This window comes from Megalops cyprinoides, chromosome 11 (assembly GCF_013368585.1).
Source record: "Megalops cyprinoides isolate fMegCyp1 chromosome 11, fMegCyp1.pri, whole genome shotgun sequence".
Taxonomy (NCBI): Eukaryota; Metazoa; Chordata; class Actinopteri; order Elopiformes; family Megalopidae; genus Megalops; species Megalops cyprinoides.
Window position 1 is genome coordinate 25,985,400 of NC_050593.1, and position 18,741 is coordinate 26,004,140.

An 18,741-nucleotide genomic window follows, 5' to 3' on the forward strand; every position below is an offset into this window, starting at 1 on the left:
ATGTGATGATGAATCTTGAAGTTTACTTAACTGTTATGTATAGATAATTGCATGTTGTTGATGATAATAGTAGTTTATATAGTACATTACTGTGCACATGGTACTGTACATTATTTTTTCATAGTGATCACTAGGTGGGAAAGTTGCAAGTATTGTACTTTTTATATAAAACCCTGACTAAATATTCATTGAAGATTTTTGATGACTGTTGAACTGTCACAATTTCAGGCAATTAGGTATGAAACTGCTGATGCAATTAACTAGTAGTTTTTCCTCTTAACCACAAACCTTGAGTTACTAGTATTAGAATATATGGAAACTGCTGTGCTGTGAAAGAAATGAAGTTATCTGCAGCTGTTTTCAGGAGGTTATTAGTTTCTGTTACCTGACTGAAATTAGGGCCTGGAGTCAGAGCTGAAGCAGGGGAAGGGCTCAGCAAAAAGATTTTTTTTATTATTACTATTATTTGATTGGTTTCTGCTTGCTATTCATGTAGGATATTATACATTTGTAATGGTCATGTAAGGCAACATTTTGGATTTTAACCTTAGCTTAAGCTTTTCTCAGTTTCCTGTGCAGACAGATATACTCCAAGGCTGCTCAAGGCAACAGTCAATGTTTGAGTTTATCATAAATATTCTCTACATTTCAGATTTGTTTTAAAAGTATGCTACATTAATTCTTGCTTGCCCATTGTTTCAGCAAATTCAACACTTAGACCCTGAAAAAGCAACTCCAGTCAGAAGTGAACCGGCTGCTCTATGCTGTAACAATGATCATCGTGTCTTCTGCAAATGCTGGGAAGATAAGGCTTCGTGGGACTCATGTGTGGTGAGCTCACAATCACATGGACTGGTTTTGAGGTCCTGGTTATTCTCAATTCTATAATTCTGTTGAACATGTCTGTGCTCTCCCAGAAAAACAAGTTGTTTTGAATTGTGCCACACATAAGAACATCTGTCACCATAGAGGTCCTGCCAGCCTAGTGGTCCTGATACATGAGTTTATCAGTGAGGAACATGGTGCTTTGGTTTGGAAGGCATATCACTTCCCGCAAAGGATTTTGATGAATATACCAATAAATCTATCCACTTGTTTTTCATCACATGTCTGCACTTCTACCTGCATTGAACTAATGTTTCATGAACTCTACATTTAGCAGATAGTGTACTCCGTGTGGATTTCATTGAGGTCAGTGTCCCAAGGGTTCACACTCTAGAATTCTGTCTGATGTCCTGTCATTACCAACACCGCATTTACAGAAAATGACTACTGTTGAGGGCATGCCATCAGACCGCCTTTCTAAAACAGGCTTCAAAGCATGGAGCCACTATTCTCTGGCTTTCTATTTGTGTGGTAAGCAACACCTGCATTTGCACTAATCACAGAACACGCTAGTGAAATGAGCACCCATCTCTCCTCTGCAGAAACTGAAAACCACGCAGCTAACCACTCCTAGATTATATCAGCCGAACTAATACACTTGCTTCTGTGTATATCACGATTTGACTCAACTGCCAGTCAGGGTGAGAGTGCACAACTGACTGTAGGAAGCCCTGTGTGACATTTTCGCCCTGTACAGCTATTCCAAAAAAGATGATTCTTATGCAATGACCATCCCACGCAGTTACACACCTGGACCCCTTGGCTCAGCCCCAAACTTCACTGTAACTTCACTTCCATCCATCACAGACTTAAGTAGCATAAAACCACTCACGTATACGGAATACATTTTTACAACATAGTGGCCATTCTTCTGTAACCTGTGCCAGAGGGACTCAGATCCATCATCTTCATACCAAAAAGCTGACAAAGTTCCACTACACTTGTGTCTCAACCTATCAAGGATTCTTCCCTGCTCTTTTAGCAAGCTGTTGGTATCACTAAAGATTTCAGTCAATTAGAGACAAATATACATACCTTAATTTTATTCTGATTTAAAAAAAGTATAATGGGGTTGTGATTGAACAGAACCAGCTTGTGAATACAGAGCAACGTCCTTGTAAAAAAATCTTAGTTTTACAAATAAAACTAGGGTTTTTACAAAACTAGTACCCTGAGTACATTTCATCTGCAAATAGATCACATTCTGAAACCATGAGGTGTAACACCTAAACAGAACAGGGTTATTTATCTCAGATTTTGCATCATAACAAGTTAAGCAAGTAAATTATTCATAAATTGCTTTAGTAAAGTGCCATGTTGAAAAACAATAAGTGTATAAACAATATGTATTCATTGTGGATAAAAAATGTGTCATTTCCTGACAGCATAAATTCCTTTTTACAAAATTAGTCTGTACAAGTTTGTACCAAGAGCCCCCTCTTATGGTTAGAACACCACACTGCTTGTAGTGACTGCAGTAGTTTAACTGGGCCTAAAATGCAGAAGACGGAAATGAAACTCAATATCATTCTGCCATGGAACTGATTTCTCAACACACACAAAAACGCAATAAGCAGTTCTTCATTATTGCTTAAATTTCAAGCAGCCATATGAGAAGCCATTCTTGTGCTCTGACACACGTTCTTTAGTAGTATATAATAGCAGTCTTTGGTCAGTGATGGTAGTGCTGCCTATCACTGCTGCTGATCATGCAGAGACTGCAAACACTTTCGGATCCCTCTGCTCCACAGCTTCCAGTCCAAGATAGTGTCATCCTGAAAATAAAAATGCTTTAATCAAACAGTTGTTCAAAAAGTTCTAATGAGCAGTGTTTTGTGAAAACTAGGGGAAACACTAGGGATGTCTAACTCACAGTGGAAGCTCTTGTAAGGCGTGGCCTTGAAGTAGTCCTCTGGGGTGACGGTCTTGACTCCTCCAAAATAGTCCAGGACCCACACCTGTGTAATGTTCATTTTGGCGAAGAACCAGTTATGGTCGGAGGGCCAGTCTGCCATCTCGGGGTGTCGTCCAAATAAAGCCTTCTTGGCTGTTACTGCCTCTGTTCCATTCACCTGGACCACACCATGACAGACCACACCATTATACCTCCACTCGTGGAACACACCACAACAGACCTCACCTTAACACCCCCAACCCCTGAAAAACTACAACAGACAACACCTGCATATCATGGCACAAGACTGTTGTTGAGGATGTAGGCCACTGGAGTTTGTGGAGGAGAGTGACAGTGAGGGTGTGTTGTGAGTGTGTGGAGTGACTGGAGTTGGGGTGTGCAGTGTGTTGGTGTGTACTCTTACCTCTACCACAGTTCCAGAGAAGATTATGTGAGCACACAGGGGGCTCTGGGGGTCGTAGCCCTCGTTCTTACAGAAGTCTGTCTGAGCCAGAGACATGGAGAGAGAGGCCTGGGAATTCACCTGAGGGAAGCGAATGAAAGAGAATCAACACACACCCACAAATAAATAAACTCACACACATGCAGATATAAACACAAAGAGGATAAGCTAAAGGAACCCCAAAGTCACACCTAATTGCTTTACATTTACATGTACCCATAAATAAACACATCAACACATCTACATCAAAAACATGTACACAGTCTGTAATCTGCGTAATAAGCACATACACATATTCTAAGCATAGAACTAGAAGCAAATGTCCGGCCATATGCAAGTATCGTGACAGTCAATAGAAAAAGTTGCGAAACAGCGAAACGTCTTACAGTTTAAATAAAACTGTAAGACGTGCATTTTGCAGCTGTCAGCGAGGGAGAAAAATGCTGCGTCATCGCACATGTTTAGAGGCGTAATCATGAGGCTGCAGCTGCGTTCTTATCAATCTGTCACGAGAAAGAACTGGTGCACGTTACACAAGTTATTCAAAAGTTATTCGTGTCTACCTGACCCGTCAGTCTCATCTCTAGATTTTGCACATCCGACTTCTACAGTGTTTAAACGATTATATCCAGGAACATAAGTTCAGAGAGGTTTGTGTTTCAGAAGACTTAATTTTAGTTATAAAACTGATCTCAAGCGCAAGGTCACCTAAGGTTAACTGCGACGATTTGAAATGAAACTTAAGTCGCCATAGTACGGAGGTAGTAACCCTGAGATCTGTGGAAATTATATATATGTCCAACTTAAACGCAAATGTGCAGCTTTCACTAGCAATGCCATGATAGCCTACGAATGCTTACAGCATGGGGGTAAGACGCAAACCCAAACAGTCTGCCAGCCAGCTATGCAACAATCACCGGCGAGAATACATTACAGTTTGTCTCATCCGAAAGGAATACACACCGTGGTGACGAACTGGCAGTCTAACTATTCATTTAACTAAACAGTTGTGGTGATACCATGACGGCTTGTTTTACATACCTGCAGATCCTGCACTGAGATTTCCATGAGGGTCAGGTACATGTAAGGCACACCAGAACCATACCCGACTGGGCCGTCGCTCACGGAAAACGCATTGGAAAAAGGCTGTCCTTTGATGGGATCGTGGGTGGAAATTGTAGCCATCGATGCCCAGTCGCACTGGTTGGCGACGAATCTTGCTACCCTAGCGACATCTTCGTGTGGAGGAATTTTGTGCAGATTGCACGGGAAGGCAAGAAGCACCACAAAAAGAATGGTCAGTACTGCTGTCGGAGCCATGTTAGTTGTCATTTTCCGTCTTGGCACTGAGAGTTCCACGTGATCACTCTTGTTTATTTGGGATGTGGTCACATGACCGCACGACGAGAAAGTCATGTGACAGCAAAAGTTTCCGATATTGGGCAATTTGTGTGGTCAGCTAAACTAAAGCAAGTATTAATTCATGTTACACAATTTTGATTGTTGTGTCATTCGGCTTGAAACATTGACCTCACACAAGGAAACGGCAAAATATTGTAGATTTTCCATTATATGTTTGTGTTATACAACGTTGGAAGCTTCGAAGCTTGGACTAAAATTAATATTAATATAAAATTAATAAATTAGTAAATTAATAAAAAGAAAATTAATATAAAAATTAATAAAAAGACTAATATTGTATATTATACAAAAAAGGTGTGACAGACAGTCTTGCGACATACCTGGAACGGAAGAGGTTTGACAACATATCAATTGCAACGAGATTAGCCGCGGGGGAGGGGAGTGTTAGTTCAAATTTGTACATTTTACAGATTTGAAATAATAGTGTGTGTACAAACCTACCTATTGTGAATATGAAAACGATACATGCCTGCATTAACAAATAAGCAAACAGATTAACAAATAAGCAATCAGATTATGTAGATATTACATGAGTTTGCATTGTGATAATATTTCTTTTCACATATGATGCACAATTAAAACGATCCTTTCGGCATTGCTTTCAGTTTATAATATTCTAAAGCCCATATCCAGTATGTTGGACAGGAGGACTATGAGCGCAGATGACTAAACCGTTTACTGTGCAGTTCGTCCGACAGTGGCCTCTCACAGCCAGGTGGAGTTGCCCGTCAAATGTTCTCCTGTTATTTCTACATAAATGTTAACGTTTTGCTGTAACTGCCGCAATACCAACTGAGGAAATCTCTGGCTATTCCCTCACTAGGGCTTTCATCATTTTTCTCATCTTTTCTCTTGCATCCTTTGTCCTTTTCCTCGTGTTTTTCATGTGTGTTCTCCTGACATTCTATTTTTTCTCTCCTTCTTCCATCCCTCTTTCCATAACCCTCCTCTTAGGCATGGTTTTAACACGATTTCAGTAGCCTATATACTGAAGTTGATATTATTATACTACAAGTTAAATAGTTAAATGTAATTAAATTTAACTAAAATGTATTTATCAATAATCAAATCTGTTCTCATCTATGCTACATGCTGTATTATTTCTGCTGAGTTTAAACAAATTTCCTCACTGGCTAGTTGACAGTGTGACATCAGAAATGATGCCTTCTGCCGCTAAGTGTTCATGATTTGGCAATCAGAACATGGGCAAAGTGTCCTCAACCCTTATATATCGATGGACAACATGCAACTGCCCACATTGTGTGTGACAAACGAACTTTGATCACTGTACTGAGCCCTCCTCTAGAGGCCCTGTAATAGGAGTAATGGAGTTCAACACACAGAAAGTGACACTTCTCTGCCTGCTCCTGTTTCTCTGCTGTATATTAACATGCCTTGGGACTCATGGAGGTAAGTCTGACACCTATCCATTGTAATGGCCTGGAGCCTGGTATAACATACAAGCTCACTGGGACATCACAAACCGGAAGCTCCTGGCTAAGTCTCTAAAAGGGCTTTTCTACCGTTCTTGATCATTTGTACCTGAATGTGGTCTGCTTGTAATGGATGTGTTCAGGGTTGACACTGTTTAAAGTGTGCCTGTCCGTCCGTCTATCTGCCTCCTTTCTCTGATGTTTCCTTCCTTTGGCCGTGGCTTCCAACCCCAGTGTTCCTGAACAGACCAGAGGCAAGTAGAGTACTCCTGCACAGAACACGGCGTGCCAACTCATTTTTCGAGGAGTTCAAACTGGGAGATCTCGAGAGAGAGTGTTTGGAGGAGAAATGTTCCTACGAGGAGGCACGAGAAATATTCTCATTCCCTGAAAACCTGGTGAGTGTAATGCAGAAATACAACCATTGAGTGTAATGCAGAACTACTCTCCTTTGAACACTGATAAAATATCTCCTTTTTCACTACTTAGTAATTACTGTTTGCCAAATAGGTGGTTTAGATGTAATGCACTGGGCTCTATTTAGAGGGTGCAAAACAACAATAATTAAAATAATTAAACACAAAAGTAAGCATACGACATTTTGGCATGGCACAGACATAGAAAAAGAACACTTGTGTTATGTCCACTATTTTCCTCCTTGCTTTTCTGAACAATTGCACCAAGTGGGTGTGGGAGGTGTGTAACCATTTTTTTTGGTGTGTATTACTACAAATGCCCAGCACAAAAGTATTTAATCAGATATAAAAACCCCCCAGGGAAAAGGTGCTTTTTTATTCATGTTGAAATACCAATAATACCAAAAGACCTGACATGGGGTGATTATGAGAAAAATAAAGATTTATTTACTAGGCCTATGTGGGGAAGGCATCCACACAAATACTAATATAGTAACAATGTTATAAGTCAATGCTATAGCAAATAAAACATTCCTAATAATTATAGCAAATTAAATAATTGTATATTTGTTCTGTGACTATTTTGGTATATGTTTAAAGTTTCATATGTATTTGTAAATATAATATTTGTCTTTTCTCATCCACTGTAATGCCTTGTAGGATGGATTGGAGATGAATGGTTTCTGAAATAAATTTTTTTGAGTTTTGATACTATAGATTTAACTACTTGTTTGCATATATCTTAAGTTGTAGAGAACCATGAAAATGATAGTTGAAAATAGTTGACATCTCCTTATGAGTCATTCATATTGCTACATATTTTCATATATTTACTTTCTCAGTTAATTTAAATCATAAATTTGTTTACAAATTATCGCTGTAACTCAAAGGATATACCTGTGGTCTGTTTCTGGGATATCTCGTGTTGTGCTCCCATTAATAGCAATGCTCTGTGATGATGATGATGATGATCCATGGCAATGCTGTAAATGCTCTCTCAGAGAGAATGAGGCTGGGGTCCTGCGTCCTGACCCACAGACACCATTGTTACACTGTCAACTGATCAAAGATTAATTCCTACCCAACTTGCTGCCAGCGCTGTCATTACAAGAATATTGATCTGGACAGGCATTGCTGACAATAGCAGTAGCATCTCTGTTTGAAAATTTGGCTAAATCTGGCCGATTATCACCACCTTACTGTGGCAACTACCAAATCATCTACTTTTTTTACAGGAAGAGTTCTGGAGGAATTACGCAGGTATGTTTTTGAAGTTTTTTCACATTTTCTTCATTATAGACTAGCTTTGGTAGATTAATAAGATCTTTCATGAGTGCATATCCACAAACTGGGTCAGTCAGAGCCTCTTTTGTTCTGTTCTGTTGGATCATTCACTGTACTTCCTCCATTGGGGGGTTCTGTGTCCTCACCAATGTCTCTCCATAGAGGAGGATCAGTGTGAATCTGGTCCCTGCAAGAATGGGGCCACGTGTGTGGACCAGGTCAAAAATTACATCTGTGTCTGCCTCCGTGGGTTTGAAGGACGGGACTGTCATACAGGTAACAGAATGGAGGGGTGAAGGATATCACACAAGTAACAATAGGGGGAGGGGAGTATCACACAGGTAACAGAATGAAAGGTGGAGGGATAAAATAATGGGGAATAGCACACAGGTAGCAGGATGAAGGGGGAGGGATATCACACAGGTAAAATAATGACAGGTGTGGAGGACAGGTTAGAGGACTAAACTTGTAACCAGTAGATTGCAGCTTCAGGTACTAGGGTAATATGTGTATGACACTGATGTTGTATCCCCAACTAAGGTGTTTAACCTAACCTGGTAGAGCAAATATTCAGTTTTAATGTCTAATAATATCTAAATTATGCAAGCACCTTTGAGTAAGGGAGTCTGCTAAGAAAATAAATAATTAACTGACTGAACGGAAGAAGGAGTCTGTCTCAAGGATAACACTTGAGATCAGAGGATTTGTGCTTAAACTGAGGGTTGCAGACTGAATCGTACTGCGCTTTGGCTGTTTCCATTGTTCTTCGCTCAAATATATTGCTGTTTTTTGCACACTCTGCTGCTATATGAAGCTGTTGGGACAGGAGACAAGTGTGATTGGGAGTTCATAATGCTGTCCATCTATGCTTTTATACTGTGACATGAGGAAGGAATTTGGAGTTCTCCACAACATAAAAGTCTACAGTCTTCGCATTCTGATTTTTCAAATATTGTATTTGTGCCATTACAGAAAAAAAAAATTGTAGCTTCTAGTTTAATTTTAATGCTGTTACTGTTGCATTTTATCATGGATTGATGTTTGTGTTCTGTACCCCAAGCGGTGCAGGAGTCCTTTGGCTGCTTGTATAAGAATGGAGGGTGTGAACATTTCTGCACGGACGCACCGGGCTCACCCCCCCGATGTGAGTGCGCCCCAGGCTACACTCTGGGTGAAGATAACACTTCCTGTCAGCCAGAAGGTCTGTGTCTCACCACCACGCCCATGAGTTTCAGTGCTGCACACAAGAATATCAATGCCATGCATGCTCAAGAGTTTCATTACTATGGAGTATTCATTACCAGGAGTATTGGTACCATGACCATGAGTTTCAGCACTGTGACCAGCAGTATTAATGCCATGCCAAAGAACATCAAAATCATGCTCAAGAGAGTCAGTGCCATACCCAAATTATCATTACCATGTCTAAAAGGACCACTGTGATATCCAACTTACAATGTGTAATTTTTGGTTGTCTCTCTTCCCCCTCCTTCTTCCTTTCCCTTTCCCTGCCTCAGTTCCCTTCCCCTGTGGCAGAGTGGTGCAGTTCAACCCAAGGATTGTGAAAGGCAATATGTGTCCCAAGGGGGAGTGTCCATGGCAGGTAGCTACCTGCCCCACCCACCGTGAACTCATGCACAGACTACATACTGTGCCTGTCCATAGAAGACTCAATGAAAGCGGACACAATTCTCCTATTCATATATTCATCCACAGAGGCCATATACTGAATCATCATCCCACCAGCCCAATCAATCTCTACAACCTGACCCTCAGGCTTTCTGTCCATCTCTCTATTTTATCTAATCAAATTTAATCTCATAGAATATACACAAATTTAGCCAATCCAGTTTGAGGAAGGCTATGTAGACCTGTAATAAGTAGTTCAGGTACTCTGACATGGTACAAGTAAAAATTCATCTAGATGAATTTTTACATCTAGGTTCTGTTGCACTGGGTTCCTCTTGATTTGGTACAGGGCATTACATTACATTGTTGGCATTTAACAGGTGCTCTTATCCAGAGCGACTTACATCAGTTACAGGTTTTTACAATGTCATCCAATTATACAACTTGATACTTACTGCAATAACCCTTTCAGTTACGAGTACTGCTCCTTAAGCTCTGCGCTACACTGCCAGCCCATGGCATGGTTCCACCAAGTCCCTCTCACCTTCTCCACAGGCCATGCTGGAGTATGAGAAAACGTACATGTGCGGAGGCATTATCCTGGATGCCGGGTGGGTCCTCACAGCTGCGCACTGCGTGTGGCGTGTCCAGGTGTCTCAGCTGCAGGTCACTGTGGGTGCGTGTACCTTGTCTCCAGTGCAAACACGGGGAGGGAATGGGGCCTTTGGGGGGGATTTTCAGAGTGGCGGATCAGGCATTCACCATTTGTAAAATGGTTTCTCTTTGCTTTCCCCTCTCCTTCTTCCGCTCACTCCCTTTCTCCTTCTTTCCATTCCATTACATTACATTCAATTAGCAGATGCTCTTATCCAGGGCAATTTCCAGAACAAAAGAACAGAAGTTCATCCGTTCAAGTTAATTGAGCAACAGTGTCAGACCAGGCTAACAACACTCCACTCCCAGACCAGTGTGTGTGAGCATAATACCATTCAAGCCCTACCTAACTAGACAGCCTAGAAACTAAGGGAAGCAAAGTGCAAACACTATCATACATTGCAGTCACTAGATCATTAACCAAAACACGTTGCGATACGTAAAATGAGCAGCAAGTAATACAACTAATACAAGTCCGGTATTATGGGGTGGGGTTTTATGTGGAAACGAGATGCAGTCTGAAGAGGTGGGTCTTCAGTCTGCATCGGAAGATGGCCAGTGATTCTCCTGCCCTGACCCCTATGGGAATTTCGTTCTGCCACTGAGGGACCAGAGCAGAATTGTGTCAGTCAATTGCCCCAGGGTTGCAGAGCATAGTGATCTGGGTGGTACACATGGTTTGAAGACCAACTGTAGGTATTAAGGGTCTATCCCATCCACTGTCCTGTATGTCAGCACGAAGGTTTTGAACTTGATGCAAGCGATAACAGGAAATCCACCCACCTACTCTTAAACTCCTCCTTAAGTACGTACCTCCTTGTTTTCTCCTGTCTCCTCATCCGTTCCTCTCTCCCCATATCCTCAGGTGAGCACATCCGTTTCAAGCCAGAGGGCACCGAGCAGGTGAGAAGGGTGGTGAGGGTAATCGTCCACCCGAATTACAACCACTCCTCTGCGGACAGCGATCTGGCGCTGCTGCGGCTTGATTCGAAGATAGCGCTGGGCCTCTACGCCTTGCCCGTGTGCCTCCCACCCAGAGACAGACGCTTTGTCCAGCAGACGCTGGCGGCTGTGCGTAGCTCGGTCGTGAGCGGCTGGGGGAGGCTGGCCCAGGGAGGCCTGGAGTCCGTCAGCCTACAGAGACTGGAAGTCCCGCTCGTCCCGCTGCAGGACTGTCGGGAGCAGACTGGCCTCAACATTACCGATAACATGCTGTGCGCTGGCTTCCCGGAAGGTGGGCAGGACTCCTGCCAGGGCGACAGCGGGGGTCCCCTCGTCACCCGCTACAAGAACACTTGGTTCCTGACGGGTGTGGTGAGCTGGGGGAAGGGCTGTGCCCAGTCGGGTTTCTATGGCATCTACACCCGAGTCTCCAATTTCCTGGACTGGATCAACAACACTATGGCCACTGTGTGAGGGGCGTGGCTTGCTCATGAAGAGGTTCCTCAGCCATTTCCAAAAAAACATCCTGTGGAACTCAACGCACCAAAAATCTTTTGGGAACGTTGTTACCTACCACTGTCCTTTTCTCTCTCTCTCTCCCTCTCTCTCTCTCTCTCTCTCACACACACACACACACACACACACACACACAAACACAAACACACACACACAGAAAACAACCAGATATGTAATTGAAGTGATAATATTTATTTGTGAAGAGTAGTTACTGACTCGGTTTTGATGGCCTAACCAGCACTGTGTTGTTGTTGTTTTTTTTTTTTTTTTGCAATTTATTTACCAGATCTGTTGTTATACAGACAAAAATAAGGCATGGAAATAATGAATAAAAATTGATTTCTCATGCAGTTAAATCAAATATTAAGAAAATGTGTAATGTTGCACACTACCAGGAAAAAATAAACAATACGAATTTTCATATATAAAACCTGCAGAGTTGGTTAGAAAGGTAAACTAATGAAGAAATAAAATATTATGTGTTAAACATGCACAATGCACTGACATGCACAACTAAACATTGTGAACAGCTTTATGGAGCTGAGAACACAATGGTTCTGTTGTCTGTAGGGGTGAAATTGAGTGAAAAGGTAGACAACTGAATCAAAAACAACAGGAGGCTAAAGATGATGCTGTGTGACTTTAAATCCACCGGGAAATATCACAAGACTCAACTGACTCAACCATGAAAGTGGTTTATTCAAAAACCTGTTATCAGAAGAAGAAGTGAGACTCGACAGACTTAACAAGGCTACAGTAAAACAGCTGTATGCAAAAAACTTAAAAATTAAAACCTGTCCATCTCACCATTACCTCTTTGAAGATGAATCATTGTTGATTCATCACATAAAATATATTGAGATTGACTATTGATACTTGATAATGCTTGAATGACTTTTAGTGTTGCTCAATGATCACACCATTAACTGAGACTCTCTGATCTGGTAGGAATTCATTTTGTATATTACACACTCAAATGCACATGAGGTACAGCACAATTAAAGAGCACCACTTTCAATACACTAGTGTGTCTTGTCTCAACTAATTTGTAAAAGCTAATGGGCTTTCATATATTGTAAAATGTTCAACCTTATTGTTTCTGAAATTGTATTAGAGAAAATCCATTTCAGTCTGAGACAAAAAAAATGAATAAGCCTGAGATTAATACATGTTTTAGAACGCTATGATCAATATTTGATCAATATTTAAGGGCATCACAAAGTGACAAACACAGATAAACAGGGTTTCACAGTGGAGACTGACCAAACACACCTAAAGAAGGTTTCAGACTGAAACATGACCAAACACACATGAACAGGGTTTCATAGCGGAGAATGACCAGACACAAATAAACAGAGTTATAGAATAAGGCCAGAGTGCCAGAGGCCTGTTCCTGCAGCGTGCCTATGAGGAGTGAACAGCTTGGGGGAGGGGCCCAGTTCAGGGACCCAGTAAAAAATTTGCCAGACTTTGGACCCCCAGGCAGAAAGGGAGAGATTTGTCAGAGCTGTGTCAGTGTTCGCCATGTGGCTACGCATCGTCTTTCTCCTGCTGGCCTTCTCCTTCTCTGCTCCCGTCTCAGGTAACGGCGGCTCTGCGGGGCTGTGGAACAGGGAATCGCAGGGTCTGTCAATGCTGAAGACACAGTGAGACCAAATGCATAGGATAGACTTACAATGTGAATAGAGCTGTAGTGTCAGAAGGAAATAAGTGAAGCCTGTGGTTCTCTCTCTGTACTGTTCCGTAGTTTTGTTTTGTTTTTGTTTTTTTTTCCAAAAATGTATTTAATATCCTGCTTTTTAAATCCCATAGAATTTAAGAAAAAGAATGTGATCGTTGTGGTGAGAATAAAATGCAGAGAGGCTCATATGATCACAGCAGCCCCTCCCTCTCTTGTGACCTCTGCATGCAGTGTTCCTGGGGCAACACCAGGCCCACAGCCTCCTCAGCAGGATCAAGCGGGCCAATTCCGGCTGGTTCGAGGAGCTTATGAAGGGGAACCTGGAGAGGGAGTGTCTGGAGGAACAGTGCTCGTATGAAGAGGCGCGGGAGGTGTTTGAGCATGACCAGGTCACGGTACGTCATCACGTTAACCTTTCCTCAGAAACTCAACATGCATATTTACATTGCATTACATTATCTATTTCCGTAGCACGCAGCGCTTCCCAGGACTATTTGCATGGCTTACGTTGAATGCATGATGCATTCACACAGCTATATATTTCCTGCAACAATTCAGGCCAAATGCTTCATTTGGCATGATTGCTCCATGTAGGTTCCAGGTCAAATTCCCTAATCACAATGTTACATCTGCCCCCAACCGTTATGCCAAGGGGCACTCTGTTCACTGGGGCTATTTTACTGGTGCACCTGCACTCAAGAGTCAAACAGCATTATCACTTCAGGGGCTCAAAGCTGAGCTCCAGCGGAATGCTCAACTGTAAATATGTACACACAAGTCCAGAGAAACTGCGTCTTTCAAACACGCAGGCCTAACATGACCTCTGCTTACATACACATAGGTCCAGAACATTGATTTTAGATACAATCCATGTAGGTGCAGGACAGCCTGTGCTCCCATGCATACAAGGTATCAATCAAATCATTCTCTGATTTTTTTCTCTCAACAGGCAGAGTTCTGGAAACTCTACAACGGTGAGAACTTAATTATTCCTCACTGCTGGAATGTAGTGACCCAATGATCTGCAGACATGTAATCATTCTTCCTTTAGCAATGGGCCCACTGATGAGTTCATACTGTGTGATTCTGTATTTGGAATCTTTACAGTTCAAGACAACTGTCTTTCCAACCCGTGTCAGAACAATGGAACCTGTTCTAACCAATCAGGATCCTACACCTGCTTCTGTCCCTCAGGTTTCAGCGGCCGGAACTGTGAACTAGGTAACTTGACTCCTGTGAATCTGACATGAGCTCCAGGGTAAAGCCAGTATTGAAGCCTAAGTGTGAACAGGGATGCTCAGCTCTAAGCCCTGGTTACAAAAGTGTCCGCAGGGCCACTCACATAGTCCCGTATTGTTCCCTAGATCAAGAAGAATCCACTTTCTAGTTTTTTTTTTTTTTTTACATACATATTTGTCAAAAGCTGGTAATAGACATTACTCCCTGCAGGCTTGGTCTAAATAGAACCACCAAAGTATGAAAGTGTTTAACCTCACCCATCTTGCACGAAATTCCCTGATTAAGTCTTAAGTCACACTTCCACAGTTTGGGAAGGGACATGCAGTGCAAAACAGGAGGAATACAATAAGCACAGTGCATATTTACATATAGTACATCAATTTTAATATAATAGAGCTGCTGTTGCTATTGCTAAATGCCACTGATGCATTTTAATTCTTTTTTGTTTCTGTACCCTAAACGGCTTCTATTCCCTGGTGGTTAAAATATGGAAAAATGTATATTTAGGGGTGAATATGTATATGTATATATTGAGGTGAACACATTGATGGCTATGGGTAGTCAGTTTTTTGAGTGAGCGCCCCCCCCCCCCCCCCCCCCCCCCTTGTGGAAAAAAGAATATAATAGAATGAAGACTCTGTGGGTAACAGCATTTTCAGTTATGCCCTGTACAGGTCAGTACAGGACTGGAAGGCATATTGAAATAATTGATGTGTTTGTCTTCTGTTGTCAATATGGGGGTAACACACACAACAAGAGAAAATGGGGTTCATTGATATTGTTATTGTTGATATTGTTATCAGGACAAATGGTAATCATAGTACATATAGGGGTGAGACAATGAGCCAGCTACTCCTAATCCTGCTCTGCTCTGCAGAGTTCAAGGCTGTTCCTGACAACTGCCTCCATGACAATGGGGGGTGTGAACACTTCTGTGAGGAGTCAGCGGGGCCTCGCACCTGCTCTTGTGCGGATGGCTACAGCCTGGACACAGATGGACAGCACTGCCTGTCTCAAGGTAGGAACCTTCAAGTCCACAGACTCACAGATCTGTTCAGCCGTTACTCTCACAGCTATGTCTGATAGAAGAGGTTCGTGTACAAGAGGATTCTGTAGAACCTGCAGTAGGTCTTTAGCGTGTTTGTCAGGTTGTCACGGGTAGATGGATTCCTGGTCTGAAACCCGCTGTGTGGCTGTCAGTGTGCTCACTATGAGCATGATCAGACTTGTTGTCACTGTAGCTATAACTGCATGTGGTCAACTATGAGAATGATCATGCCTGTGCCAATCCTCTCCCCTCCGTCTCCCAGAGGTGTACCCCTGTGGGAAGGTCCCAGTGCTACAGGCGAGCCTTGCTGACAAGATGGACGCCCCGCATGACCCTCGGGCTAGGATCGTTGGGGGAACTGAATGCCCGAAAGATCACTGTCCTTGGCAGGTATAGGATCCATCACAAGTATCACACTTCTTTACAGCTTGGTGGTAGTGTTTTCTGTATTTTGGATGGCCACAGAGCTCCATGTCACTGTTGCCTGTAGTGTCCTCTCAGCTGCTATACCTTAGGCGCCTATACTGTTCTCTGTGCTCCAGGTGCTACTGATGTATGGGGATAAGGGTTTTTGTGGGGGCGTGATCTACAAACCCACCTGGATTATTACTGCCTCTCACTGCCTGGAGAATTTAGATGTCAAGCACCTGAAGGTGGTTGCAGGTACATATGTGTGTGTCTGCATGTGTGTTTTCTTCTGGGTTGGGAGAATTTTTTATCTTATTTTAATTTGGAATTCTTAGGAATATTCCGTCTGTGTTCAAGTAAGCTTCAATTATATCTGTGACGTGCTAATTATGGAAATGATGAATATCTAGATTAAGGGTTTTAATCTACACTGTGTGCATTCTGATCTGTTTATTCCAGTCTTTATACTGTACTGTGCGCTTGTAGGCTTGAGACACGTTGCTTTTGAGCTGTGCACCATGCTGTATTTGTCTTGTCCTGCACAGGCGAGCACAACCTTGACGTAAAAGAGGGGACGGAGCAGACCATCCAGGTGGCGGAGATAGTGATGCACAAGGACTATGTGGTGAAGACGTCAGACAACGACATCGCCCTGCTGCGGCTGAAGGAGCCCATCACGTACACGCCGCACGCCGTGCCCATTTGCCTGCCGCAGCGGGAGATGGCGGAGCGGGAGCTGTGGGCCGTCCGGCTCCACACCGTCAGCGGCTGGGGCCGGCGCAGCGAGGGTGGCCCCACCTCCCGCCTTCTGCGCAGACTGGATGTCCCGCGCATCCGCACACAGGACTGCGTGGAGTACAGCGGCGTCAGCATCACCACAAACATGTTCTGCGCCGGCTACATCGAGGGCAAGCAGGACTCCTGCAAGGGCGACAGCGGGGGCCCTCTGGTGACCAAGTACAGGAACACCTCGTTCTTATTGGGCATTGTCAGCTGGGGGAAGGGCTGTGCACGACCAGGGAATTATGGGATATATACACGAGTGTCCCTCTACCTGGAGTGGATCCACAAACACACAGCTGGACAAGCAACCAATGGCACTAGGATCTAAAATATATCCATTCTACACAGTATTACACCAGTAAATGGCCTGGTACACATTGCTGTGCTCTGCTGAAATTGTTAAATAATTTTATTTATATATCTGACACTTGAATGCTTGGAATGACTTCATGTGTGATGTGACTCTGGTCTCTCAAAGACATGCAGTTTCCTCTGTTATAAAAAAGAATAATATACAAGTAATTACTTTTCTTACTACCTAAAATATCTTCTGTTGATAGAATTCTTTGATGTTGATACTTGAAACAATTGTCAATGTGTCAAAAGAAAGAAAATACAAACATTAGTACCCTCGCCCTTGGTTGATCCAGTGTGGATAGCAGTAATTGATCACATTGAGATTCTGATGCTATCTGTTAGTTGTAGCAATGCAAACTGCTACCTTGTTCAACCTGAAAAGCATTACAAGTAATACTACAAATGTGAATTTTATATTAATGCCACACTATTCCATCAAGGGGTATTGTCTTTAACTAGGCCAATGAGATTTTAGCACATCTGGATAGCTTGGAACTGAAACAAGCAGTGAATTGTACTGCTGTAAAAGTATTTCTACTGTGTAAATCTCCCTGCTTTGTTAAACAATCCCATGATAAGGCAGTAATTTTACTGACGAACACTGATGTAGTCACTGCACCCTCTTTTACTACTAGGAAAACCAAAAAAGATCTCTCCTACTGCACAGTTGCATCACTATATGTTCCATTATACACATTTGCCCATCATTCATTTCACCTCAGTGTGTATATGCATGCCTGTATATCTGCTTGGCTTGTGTTTTCATTTCAATTCATTTGCATAACAATTTCAAAAAGTATGCCACAAAAAGGCATATCTGGAAGTATGCTTTCAGAATACAAAAGAAAGCCAAGTTACATGGACAAATAATATATTCTCCATATGTCAGTATGTATAAATTCAAAAAAATAGCTCTGCCACTCAAAGTGTTTATAACGATATTACGCTAACAAAATTTTTCACAGTATCTCACACACCAAAGAAAGTGTATTTATTATGGATCTAAGGGTTCCAACTATATAATAGTTAAAGATATTAAATGTAGTGAGATTTACATGTAGCTGGCTTCTAACGGCATCTACAAGGAGCCTGTGAGAAGCAGGTGCAAGTTAGATACTTACTAGCTGATATGTTTCTTGGATCATTGCATAGAAAAACTGTTAGAATACAATTTTTTCTTAGTCATATATTATTGCTCCCTTTGCGATCTAGCAAACCATAAAGAAGTGACACCTCTGTGGCATCATGAGAATACTATCCATAGTGCTTGAGACAATTAATTCAGCAACTATTAGCTAAACTAAATGCATTCTGCACCTCTATTAGCGGGGAGAAAAATTTATTAAAATGTGCTTGAGAAAGCAAAAAAATATGCTAGAGAAAAAGGTTCACTTTATCGTTTGATTTGTACCAATACAGTTACAACGCGTTCATTTCACTAAGGAATCACTAAGTGTAACTGTCAAAACACTTCAATTCTATGTATGGATTTACATATGAATATCTATGAGTTTTTTTTTTAACTTAACCAAGCCTTGTCAACTAAAATGTCAGTTATAATAGCAGAAAAGGGAAATACAGAGTGTAAGACCTACACAAAATTATACTGTAATGCTTGTATGATGTAATGTTTATCAATGCTTTTGAACATATGTTTGTGGAAATTAATACACAGTAGACAGCTTTT

The 18,741-nt window shown here is 42.0% G+C and overlaps 3 protein-coding genes across 4 annotated transcripts; 2 read left to right on the top strand and 1 right to left on the bottom strand.

Moving 5' to 3' along the window:
- Positions 1-1,958: 1,958 nt before the first annotated feature.
- On the bottom strand, positions 1,959-4,595 carry creg1 (cellular repressor of E1A-stimulated genes 1). 2 transcript variants are annotated; one of them, XM_036540420.1, is made up of 4 exons: positions 4,284-4,595; positions 3,204-3,323; positions 2,759-2,957; positions 1,959-2,660 (listed from the first exon to the last, which is right to left on the bottom strand). In XM_036540420.1, coding segments are annotated over exons 1-4 (612 nt in total). In that variant the 5' UTR covers positions 4,575-4,595; the 3' UTR covers positions 1,959-2,658. The 2 variants fall into 2 exon arrangements, with proteins under 2 accessions (XP_036396313.1, XP_036396312.1); XM_036540419.1 differs by having other exon boundaries at positions 1,959-2,675.
- A 1,321-nt stretch (positions 4,596-5,916) lies between these two features.
- On the top strand, positions 5,917-11,654 carry f7l (coagulation factor VII, like). The gene is made up of 8 exons (XM_036540415.1): positions 5,917-6,074; positions 6,332-6,495; positions 7,749-7,773; positions 7,960-8,073; positions 8,858-8,998; positions 9,315-9,400; positions 9,982-10,102; positions 10,946-11,654. The coding sequence occupies exons 1-8, from the start codon at positions 5,990-5,992 to the stop codon at positions 11,494-11,496; spliced, it is 1,287 nt and encodes a 428-aa protein (XP_036396308.1). The 5' UTR covers positions 5,917-5,989; the 3' UTR covers positions 11,497-11,654.
- Positions 11,655-13,040: 1,386 nt separating this feature from the next.
- On the top strand, positions 13,041-18,450 carry LOC118785604 (coagulation factor VII-like). Its single transcript, XM_036540413.1, has 8 exons — positions 13,041-13,120; positions 13,451-13,614; positions 14,169-14,193; positions 14,327-14,440; positions 15,336-15,476; positions 15,769-15,896; positions 16,049-16,169; positions 16,460-18,450. The coding sequence occupies exons 1-8, from the start codon at positions 13,063-13,065 to the stop codon at positions 17,023-17,025; spliced, it is 1,317 nt and encodes a 438-aa protein (XP_036396306.1). The 5' UTR covers positions 13,041-13,062; the 3' UTR covers positions 17,026-18,450.
- The last annotated feature ends 291 nt before the right edge of the window (positions 18,451-18,741 follow it).